This window comes from Pteropus alecto, unplaced genomic scaffold (genome assembly GCF_000325575.1).
Source record: "Pteropus alecto unplaced genomic scaffold, ASM32557v1 scaffold98, whole genome shotgun sequence".
Taxonomy (NCBI): domain Eukaryota; kingdom Metazoa; phylum Chordata; class Mammalia; order Chiroptera; family Pteropodidae; genus Pteropus; species Pteropus alecto.
The window spans coordinates 4,101,396-4,113,057 of NW_006443570.1; the positions used below are offsets into that span (position 1 = coordinate 4,101,396).

At 39.0% G+C, this 11,662-nt stretch overlaps 1 protein-coding gene across 1 annotated transcript in view; it reads right to left on the bottom strand.

Annotated features, from left to right (window-relative positions):
• Positions 1 to 9,335, bottom strand: part of LOC102886131 (src kinase-associated phosphoprotein 1) — a 65,598-nt gene extending 56,263 nt beyond the window's left edge. The window contains exon 1 of the mRNA XM_015599109.1: positions 9,193 to 9,335. Within this exon, the coding sequence (XP_015454595.1) occupies positions 9,193 to 9,241 (49 nt within the window). The 5' untranslated portion in view covers positions 9,242 to 9,335. The remainder of the gene's footprint in view (positions 1 to 9,192) is intronic.
• Between the last annotated feature and the right edge of the window lie 2,327 nt (positions 9,336 to 11,662).

The window sequence follows — 11,662 nt, forward strand, 5'->3', positions numbered from 1 at the left end:
CTCCACCTTGGAAATACTAGCAGAAAACCACATTTCATTCTAGATATCTAGGTATTCTGTACATCAAATTAAATATCACGACTGTCCCTTTAAGTTACATATTGCTATTTTACAAAAGAAACCAGCATAGTGGCTAATCCAATTTCTGCAAGGTCTCATTGACAGCTTCTGGTAGAAACAAACAATATTCCTGATTCTTTGTCACAGGTACATTGATGATATTAGGCCACCAGGATTTCTGCAGTTGCTCTTAAATATCTCACTAAAATCAAACCTCTAAAACTTGAGTTTAATTTTTCTCAATGTCCATCAGCAGAAGAATGGATAAATAAATTGTGGGGTATTCACACAGCGGAACACTACTTAGCAAAAGGGATAAGATAAAACTGATACACAGAACAACATGGATAACTTTAAAAAAAATTATGTTGAGGACAGACATAGAAGAAATCATACAGATTGTATGAAGTTCCAGAACTGGAAAGGAAACTTTCTAGGGTGATGGTAATGTTTGTCTTGATCTAGGTGGTAGTCACACAGGTAATACACATATTAAATCATCCTGTTGTAACATTTAAGATTTGTGCATTTTATGTACATAAATCATACCTTAATAAAGCACTGAGAAGGAAAAGAGGGAGGAAGGGAGGGAAGAAGGGAAGGAGGGAGGGAGAGAGGGAGATGGTAGATGAAGAAGCTCACAAAAAAAGTTATCTGAAAGGAAAACTATTGTACAGCAAGTGTGATTTTAAGGTTTATTACAATGCAGTTAGGAGAGATTTTGTTGCTAAGTACCCCAGTGTACTACAGTACTTTATTCTAATTCAACTATAATATTGGTTTAAGTAAGTATAAATATGTGCCCCTAGATACATTTTAGTGAATAAAAATTTTTATGTGAATAAAAATTATGTGAATAAAAATGTTTATTTTCCTATAACATACTAATATTAGAATGTCAACAATGTTAGGAGACCCTAGATGAGAATTTAAGTAATTCATAAAAGATTTTATCAAAGCCATCAGGTTTCTAGAAAGGTTGCTCTCTGGATACTAAGACAACTCTGTTCTTGAGCCCACATCTGTCCTATCTTCCATGAAAAGCTAAATAGTAAAATTAAACAGTGGAACTCAAAGACTTCAAACCTGAGAAGCCATCTGTTATAATCACCTAACCTATAATGCAGCACTGACAAACCGGAAAAGCAAGCAATGAACTTGGAAACACAGGGGAAATAAATATGAATCAATGTAGCAGAAATTATAGGATTTCTATAGGGTGTAATGGTTTATAACGTGAAAAAATTATATCTATGATAGTTATGTCAATATGTTAAGATTCTCAGATGATGATAAAACTTGAAACTTACCTTATTTGTCCTATATTTAAAATGATTAAAAATTGGTTAAGTATTCACTTATGAAATGAGGTAAAAGTGCTATTATCTTAATAGCTGACACTAGAACTCCTCTTCGGGAGAGAATTGTCATTATTTGGAAAAGTAACTGTGGCTCTATGTGTAGGTATTGCTGGGAACCTAAACAACCAAACAAATAGGTAAACTACCTTTTCATATAGCAAGGAAAATAAAGTTTTTTTTTTATTTTGCTCCAGATAGGATGAAGGAAGAAAGTGCCAGTGAGAAGGTATAAGGCTGAGACCCATACGAGGTAAAGGGCCAGTGGGCATCCTCTGATGATTGGGGTGACAAAAGGGCATTTATAGGGATGTCTAATGTTTAGATTTAAATCATTGGTGTTACTGCAATGTAAACCCCTCATCCCTTACCCTGTACCCCCTTAATCTCCAGTGATGTATTCTACACTCACAGGGGCTTCATGTGGGTAGGCTTTTGTGGAAATCGAGGACAAGGATATGTCTAGGCCATGGTTTCTCAACCTCGGCACAACTGACATTTGGGGCTGTATGTATAATTCTTTGCTGTGGGGACTGTCCTACGCACTCACTATAGGAAATTTAGCAGCATCCCTGGCCTCTACCCACTAGATGCCAGTAGCACCCTTCCCTAGTTGTGACAGTGAAAAATATCTCCATGTGCTGCCAAAATCAGTCCATTTGGGAACCATTAGTTTAGATCTACACAACCCAGGACACAGAGAGCATGTGTGTCCTTGAGAATGCTCCTTGAGAATTTCCCAGATCTTGAGGAGATATTTGGGCTCCCACGGAGAGTAGCTATTACCTAGAGTTCAAAATGCCTGGGCAGCCCACCTAACATCTAGGCTTATACCCACAAGGAAGCTCAAATATTTCTATCACTTTTTTTTTAAATTAGCAAACAAAAAGGGAGAAGGGCAAGAGTAAACCTTGCATTTTTTTTCAACTGAAAGTTAGATAAAAATACTATTTTTACACACACACATATACACAGAGCATTCTATAACAAGGTTAGGAATACATCTCTTTCCTAAGTTAGCTGTGAAGTTAACCTCTTCTCTCCTTCCTCCATAAAGTTTCTCCTAGGAATAATCAATCACTGGACTCTGGTCTAAGGAAGGAAGGAAATGGAGGAGACCCTGAAAGAACCCCTACAAACCTCCCCTAATTTAGAGAAGCAGGGATAAACCACCAACACAAACAAAAGGTCACCTCTGGGAGTTTTCCTGTTGAGAGGCAACTACAAAAAGAGAGATCAGTAGGATTTCCTCAAAGAAAAAAAAAAAGTTTAATTTTATTTACCAAACACTTAAAGGTGTTTAATACATTACAGATACTATTCTAAGTTCTTTTCAAATACTTGTTCCTTTGTTCAGCATGTAAATTCTATGAGATAGAGGTACTATTATTATTTCCATTTTACAGATGAACAAATTGAGACCCGAAGTCAAACAGGTAGTAAGAAAGTGGCAGAGTCAGGATTTGATTCTAGGCAAACTTAATACAAAGAAAATATACAGGACCTATGAAAAAACTCTAAAGTTCAAAAAGAAAAGAACACCTTGGAAAAATAAAAATGCCTCTTTATGAAGTAGATGTATTACTCAAGAACAGAAATGTTTAGAAAATTTCTAATCATATTCTCAACAACATCCAGAAAGTCATTACATCTATAAGCCAGAGCTTTATAGATATAAGGAAAATGAAACAATGAGTGATGAGGAAAGAATACATAGAATTTTTTTTTAAATAAGTAAATGCTGACTTTAAAACCATAATGAAGTTGGTGGTGGATGAGACAATAAAAGAGATGAAATAGAGAGAATAGATTCGGGGGTCCAATTTATGTATTATATAAAGCCCAGTATGACAGAATAAAATGAAGCAGAAGCAATGATAATAGAAGAACACTTTCCCTAATTAAAGAAAGACTTGAATCTATGGATCAAAAGGGTTCACTGCATACCAGGCAAAATTACTTAAGGGTCTAAGGCCTTGACACTATTTAGTACCATTTTTGAAAGCAAAGAAAAATATCCTATAAACATCCAAGCAGGAGGTGAGAGGAATGGGCTATAAAAGAAATACATCAGGCTGGCATCAGGCTTCTCCTCCACAAAGCTGAAGACTAGAAGATAATGGGAGAACTTCTGGAGGTTGAGTTTGAAGGAAGGGGATGGAAGGAGGACAGTGTGACCCTTGAACCTTGTGCCCACAGCTAAGTTTATATGAAACTAGATAGACACATTCTCAAACTTCCAGGGGCTCAGTAACTATAGTATCCAAGTACCCTTCCTGAGAAATTCACTCAGCGTTATACTCTAGATCATCATCTACTAGGGCTTTACGCGCTGTCCAAAACAGTAGCTGCTGTGGCTACTGAGCAGCTGAAATGTAGCTAGTACAATTGAGGAACATAATTTTCTGTTTTATTCAATTTTAGTTAATTTAAATTTAAATACCCACATGTGCCTAGTGGCTACTATATTCGCGTAGGCTAAATATCCAAGAGATTCAGAAAAGAGCTGAAGAATGAAAAAGCTGTGGTACAAAAAGTACCGTGAACAAGTAAAACAGAACAAACATATTATAGAGATGGTTTAAAAATATGATTCAAATGTCAATTAAATAATTCTTATAGTATAATATACATAATAAAACCATCAATAATTCTCTGAGTTTAAAATCTCAGATTATATAAGCAATTTCACATTTCATATCGGAGGAAAGAGCCAAAAGATAAACATTCGTTCTTAATGTTGCTAATTAGAAGAACATGTTTTTGTTTGTTTACTTTTTTTTTTTTTTAAGCTAGAAGGATAAAACTACCAGTGGAATAATACCAGGACATATAACTTCTAAATCACTTAAAAGAAAAAAAATTCATGATCTAAGAAAGTGCTCAAGAGACCATAGCAAGTGAAAGTGTTGAGTGATAAAATCAGTATACAAAACTATATACACAATATGTCCCAACTTTTAAAGTATGTACATATAATAAATACTGATAGAAATACATGAAAATTTAACAATTGTTGACTATGAGTCACTACATGTCATTGTGTTTTTTAAACAGTCTACAATGAGCATTATTACTTTTATAATCAGAAAAGTCTAACATAAAAAAGAAATGGAAGTATGGTAACAGCTCACCTTTCAGAATTCTCATCTATCTAGAAGTCTCACTTATCTAGAAGACCAACCCAGTATCAAAACTTAAGCAAAAAAGACTCTGGGCAGCCAAAATATAAGTCACAAAGGCCACACCTAAAGGTCTGGGTACTGTGTTCATCGAGACAACCCTTCATATCTTCTTTTACACATATTTTAATTCCAACGAACTTGATTTTCTAATGTGCCAGTAGCATTGGGGATACAGATACATCGAGAGGAGTGCAAAGTAATAAGCCTGGCTTAACAGCAGAAAAAAAGTGACATCTCTTAACAGGATTTTAATTTTATTTACCAAACACTCAATGATGTTTAATACATTCCAGATACTATTCTAAGTTCTTTTCAAATATTTTTGCCTTTATTCATCATATAAATTCTATGAGATAGGTACTATTATTATATCTCCACTTTACAGATGAGCAAACTGTAAAGTATGATATACTTTAGTTTTAAAGTATGATAATAGATATTCACTATAACAACTCTGAGTTAAAGTGTTCAATGGAGATCTCTTTGAACACAGACTGATTGAGGAAGTGAGAAAAATTCCTAATAAATTTTAGAAAAAAAATGTTCACAAATGTTTATAATAAAAAAGTTAGAGTGCTTAAAGAGAATATCTTCAGTTACCCAGAGTGAGTCACTCCTGTGAGTTCCACAGAGCTGGAGTTTTGCTATATTAAAAGGATTTTATGGTTGGCCACATTGACCAATACAAATCTGGAGAATAATCTGGAAGGAAATGATTAATGACTGCTTCTTTCCAAGGAAGTTTAAAAATAAGTAACCATAGGCATTTCGGCATCAGCATTAACACAGCAATTGCCACTAAATGCAGCCAGGTTGGGGATGTTATTTTGGTTTCAATTCACATTCTGAGCAGGATTTAGGTAGCCACCTTGTAGGTAGTTGGGCCCTATTAGCTATTAGGATAAAGTCAGTAGGCCCAATTCCAACACACAAGTCACACTGTGAACCAAAGAAATATTTATTCTCCTCCTTGCCTCTTGTGCTTCTGACTTCAAAAGCGGGACTTAGAAAGACAAGGAAGAAACTGATTATGTTTATATCTGTGGAATAAAGATTATGCAAACTGCCAGCACACCATTGTTTTTGTTTTCAGCATGGTTATCACAAAACAAAAACAAAAGATAACCTCTACATCTGAAGCTTGATTATTTGAAAACAGACTTGAATATTTCCTCCTCTTTCAATACTGCAGTAAAAACCCTTCATTTTACTTATCTAGAAGGTACTTATTTGCTGATATAGACTAGTTACTATTTCTGTATGAGAGCTTGACAGAGTCTGAGGAAGCTGTTTCCTAAGTTACCCTAGAAGCCTTTCACTGCTTTAACATTTGCCAAAAATCCAAGAAAACACTTTTTAAAAATAATTCCATACACACCCAGCAGGGCTAACAAGAGAAAAATATAATCGCAATCTTGGTTAATGGCTTTTTAGCACTCTGACCTCTCCAAGCTTCTTTTGTTTGTTCCTTTTTCTTTTAAATAATCTTACTGGTTGTTTTTTCTTGATTACAAAAGCAATACATGGTCACTGACACAGTTTGAACAACACAAAGATGTATGCAATATAATTAATAATCTCTCTACCACTCTCTCACTCCCCTCCCAAGGAAACCAGTGTTAATAGTTTGGTGTACATTCTTTCTTACTTCTTCCTAGGCTTGCACAAGCATACATAATACATGGTTTTTTGGGAGGGAGCGGGGGTTGTTTTTTCATTTTCAGACAAAAATGGGATATTATACATATTATTTTGCACCTTGCTTTTTACTCTTAAAAATATGTTATGGTTAAGACTATACTTTCAGGGATCATTTTTATAGTTTGTTAAAAATATGTTATGGATACTTTCTAAGACAATACATATAGAGAGAGATGCATCACATTCTTTTTAATGGCCGCAAAATATTCCATAAGATGAATAATTCATTCGTATCATTGCCCCACCTTTCTCATCTCATGGATATTCAGAATAAATCCTTATATGTGCTTCATGTCCATTAATTTCAGGAACATAGATTCCTAGAAGTGGAGTTTCTGGGTTGAATGAAACATCTTTAAATGTTTAAAATTTTATCCTTAAATAAAATGTTTTTAGACTTTCGGAATTTCTGCTCCTTTCTTTATTATGCAAAATTTTGGCATAAACCTTTCATGATGTTTTGCATATTTTATTTTTTAAAGCACACACATTATGTCAAAACACCCCTGTCATTTATGCCTGTGTAGTTACAAACAAATAAATGTTTAAGTTATGGTTGTAATGGTCAGCATTAAATCACTGTGCAAATGCTTATGCCTTGGTTTATGAAAGTAATAATTCATTGTGGAAACTCCACCCCCACAGCCATGTGGCAGCACTCAAGTGGCAGGCCTATCACCTTATGACTTCCTCCACTGAGTGACAACACAGAGATCAGGACCTCCATATTTTCTAATTGTCAACAGTCAAATGCCTTAAAAAAGTATGTGTGGGGAGAAACAAGTAAACATCAACATATGCTAAATTGTGGGTTTCTAATACCCACAAATTATTTGTAGTACAATGAGTAATTCTGTGGGTCTACACCAGAGACAGTGTTCCATAAAAAAAAATAATAATAATAAAAAAAAACCCTATAACCAATACATGTTGCTATGATTACAGGAACCTTTCAAAAACATATTCTTCAAACAATTTTTCAATAGAATTATTGGCTGAATCTCACCTTTACATTTTTCCTCCCTACTTCAGATTCAGACTCTAACCAAAAACTTTTTTAAAAAGCCTTAAAGAAATACATTAACTACGAAGCTTCTTAAAATTTAATCTCATACTCCTCTGTATATTTTAAAGACACAAGCACCAACAGAGATTGTTAAAACACAGCAAGTTTGATACAGAAGTATGTGACATGCAATTAATCTCCATTCATACCCTGCTCTACTTGTCAGCAAACAAAGGTTCTGCTTTAGAAGGAGATCTGAAGACTTCAATTAAAAACAGGCAGCTAACAAGAAAATAATCTAAACTAAAGGAAGGTGGCAGGTGCAGAAATGAGTTGTTTACCAAAGTGTCAGTTTTGAACAATAAAGAACTGCACATCAAAAATGTTGAAGGAGTAGATTTCATTCCAAGTCTCTGAAAATAAAAAGGAATTTTCTACCGAGTCTACACACGAAACGGAAGTGTAGTTTAACAAGCTTGTAAAATAGGTTTCTCTCATCAAATGACAGATGCCAATAAAAAGAATCACTTTGTATCTTTAAATGCAAGGGCAGAATTAAACTTTTTGCCACAATTCCTTCTCTCTTGGAAACCCAACACTAAACATGTCGAATATTGAACCAACAGCAGAAAGGCTGGATGGCTTCTTCTTAGACACCCAGGTGATGCTTTTACCTTGCAAGCACTTTTCTACTCTGTAATTTTACATTTACTTAGATAACAAGTAAAATAGATTTTGAAAAGTTCACCTCAAAAGAAATACCTAGTTGACAGCTTTTACACAAGAAACAATCCAGAATGGAAACAGTGCTACAAACAGAGACCAAAGGACTTGCCAAATATTTAATTAGGAGGCATTTTTACCAAGATAACAAGGTAATGGAGATATAAAACCAATTAAATCGAAGGAAACTGAAAAAAATACTGCCTGCCAAAAGTATGACCTGCCCAAAGCAGGCCATCTGTTAAATATGTGTCAGAAATGTCACCGAGATGCCAAAAGGCTTAATTCTGAGCAGTTTCCTTCTGGGACCCTTATGCTAGCACAGATTCCAGGCCTCTGTCTTTTCAAGAAGGTCAGTTACAGGAAAACACGTTACTTTCACCAGAAAAAGTGTGAACTGAGCAGATGATATTGCCCATTAGCAAAAAGTCTCTTTGGAGTGTTAGAAGAATGTGTTGAGTGTTAGCATGGCCTTAACTCTTAAAAGGAATGCTTAGGCACTAGAGTTTGCAGGTGAACACACCACAGTGGAGCACTTCCAGAACAAGAAGGAATGCAATACTGAGGGCGTCAGCCTGCCCTGGGTGTATAATGAATCTTCAAAAGTCTGCAGGCTGGTAAAGGGAGGCTGGGAGTTTCCTCGCTGACAAAAACTCACATGAACCCTCAGGCCTGGCCACAGGATCCCATGAGCCCCTCACAGTCCCCTTGAGCGCCTCAGGGAACTCTAAGCAGAAGGGTGAGAGTCCTTTGCCAGAGGTGTCAGTCACCTAGGCTGAAGAGGGAGGAGGGCACACACCTACAAGACGGAAGAGAAGTCCTGAGCAGAAACGGGCAGTTTGAAGACCAGGCCAGGTGGGATGCGCCATGGCCAAGAGCCTGGCCTGAAGTTGTTCAGAAGCCCAGGAGGTTAAGTGGAGGCATGGTGGGTGACACCTTGAGAAAAAAGAAAATGTGGAACTGAGGGGAGTGATAGGGTCCCTGAGGCAGGAGAATGAAAATCTGACTTTGCAGGGTTGAGGACTCTAGAAGCCTTGAGGTTCGGGAAGGTAGAGGGTGATGGAGCTGAAAAGAAAGCCCGGCCTTGGGAGGCGCTGGCATCTCCTTTCCTGCCTTCGGCTCTGCACTGGAGGGACTGCCCGGAGGGCCAGGGCGTTACCTGCCAGGAGCCAACGGATCTCCTCGGGGAGGGCGACGGCGGCCTGCATTTGGCGGGGCGGTGGGGCGGCCGAGTGTGAGGCGGGAGAGGGGCCTTGAAGGCCTGGTGCCGAGACCCGCGGGCAGGAAGGCGCAGGCGGTATGGCGGAGGCACCTGTACCTCTGTCGCTGCCGACGCCGCGGGGCCGAGCCGCAGGGCGGGGCCGCGCTCAGGAAGTGGCGCGCGCGGCGGGCGGGGGGCGCCTCGGGGCGAGGGAGGGGGGACACCTGTGCGCGGTGCACGCGCCACTCCCGCGGGCGCTCTGAGGGAGAAAGATGGGCGCGTCGCACCAGGCGGGGCCCCAGCCGTGGCTCTCCAGGTGCCCTCCCACCCCCAAAGCAAAAAACTAAACGTGACTCCGAGGAACCTCGTCTCTTGGAGACTTCGAATCCTAAGCAGTGAGCAGTTGGCCTCAAGGGGCAGATGTAAAAGCCATGGTGGTGCCTGAAATGCAGGGCAGGGGGCAGAATCCGAGGAAGAGACTAGTCCCTGCCAAGCCTAGCAGCACTGTTTCCCAACCAGTTCTCACATCCACACCCAGAAACCAGCACAGAACATTCGCTCTCTTGGACAAACCTGAATGTTTAAAGGGAATGATCGTAAGTCTCAATAAATAATACAAAGCCACCAACATTTGGGTGATGGATGCAGGGAGCCGCCCTTCCTCCCTAAGAATGAAAGAATATAAGGGAAGGAAGGGGTGACCTGGGGAGAAAGATAAGGGAGAGAGGAACCGAGCTCTTTCTAAGTGGTGACAAGAAGGAAATTCACGGTACAGTAGGTGTCAATGTCCTGGTGTGATACTACTATATTACAAGATGTTACTATTGGAGGTAGCTGGTAGACAGGATGGCTCTGTATCACTTCTCATAATTTCTGTGAATAGCAGTTATCTCAAAATAGAGTTTATTTTTTTAAGGTACAATAGGTCAAGTGCCATGAAAAAGGTATAAAGTGCCATGGGCTATGAAAAGAGGGAGATGAATATAAAAAAATGAAGGAAGTTCTGTGTATGTGTGTTTACATGGTTCATGTGGCATTTGAGATGGGCTCTGAACACCCCAGACTTTGAAAGGGTAAGAGGGCTTTCCAGGCAGAAGAACCAGGATAAACAAAAATGGAAAAGCCGCCTCCTGCGTGAGGAACAGTTAATAACCCCTTTTTACTGAATCGGTGTAAAGAAATTACGGTTGTCAAGAAAAATGGAAGCTCTAATATGAAGGGACTTGGAATTCAGAATGAGGATTTTGACATCAATTGAGTAGGTACTGGGGAGCCACTGACAAATTTTGAGCTGAAGAGTGACCCTGTGTGGTATGTGATCTCTCGCATCTCATTTCACCTCTACCTTTTTCCTTCTTTGTGAAAAACCAAGTTTCTGTTCTCAGACTCTGCCTACAGAATATGTGGGAAGGATTGGAAGCGTTAAGAGAAAGGACACAGGGAAGATGGGTGAGGCAGCTTTTACAGCAGGAGAAATAACGATGGACGAAACCATGGATGTGGGGAGAGGAGCAGCAAAAAGAAACTGACCAGAAAGATGCCTGGTAGCAGTGCCTGGCATAGTTTTCCCTCCAGAGTTACAGTTTCAAGGTTGGGGACCTGATCCTTTACAAGGTGGTTTTGACCCATCTTTTCATGTCTGCACCCTGTGATCTTAAGAGGAATGGTGCCTTGGTTTCAGGGTCATGTGACCCACGCACAAGTTGCAGCAAATTGGTTTCGGGGTGGGGGTAGGGGAACAGAGTCTGGCAGGAGTCTCTGGGGAATCTGGCTCCTGCTATTCCTCCTTCTCTCCTTGGGAAACTTAACGGTGAGAAGGCTGCCTCCCTCAGGCTTCAGAGCGAATAACAGGTCCCTGCTGGGGCATTTTACTACACTCTGCTCCTTTTATAAAATTGTATCTGCTCTGGAATCATTTTTTAGTACTTCTGACATGTGTTAAAAAGCAAGGGAGAATATATCGGAATTTTCTGTACTATTGTTGCAATTCTTCTCTAAATCTAAAACCGTTCTAAAAAAAACAGTAAGAGAAACAGTTCTTTTTATATGTAACCCCAGCACTTTGCCTTGCTTTCCCTCTTAGCAGTAGAAGGAAATTTGACAGCCTCCCCCTCTTCTTCAGGGATATTTGTCAGATGCTAATATAGGCTACAAGCTAATGAGTTGTTCGATAAGGACCAATAAACCCAGGTAGGTAACTGCACATCTTCTCGGTTCTCTACCTGTCATAGCTTGCTTATACTGAGGGATGTGGCATAAACTCATGGAGCAGGCATTCCACATCCATTCCAGGTCTTAGAGAGACAGGGATAGAGGGAGGTGCAGAGCTGGGTAGTGTGTAGTTGGTGACTGGCAGATTCCAATACGGCATTGTCATGTTGTATCAAGGTTCCTCGTTGCAGACAGAAACCTGCCTCCACACATGAGT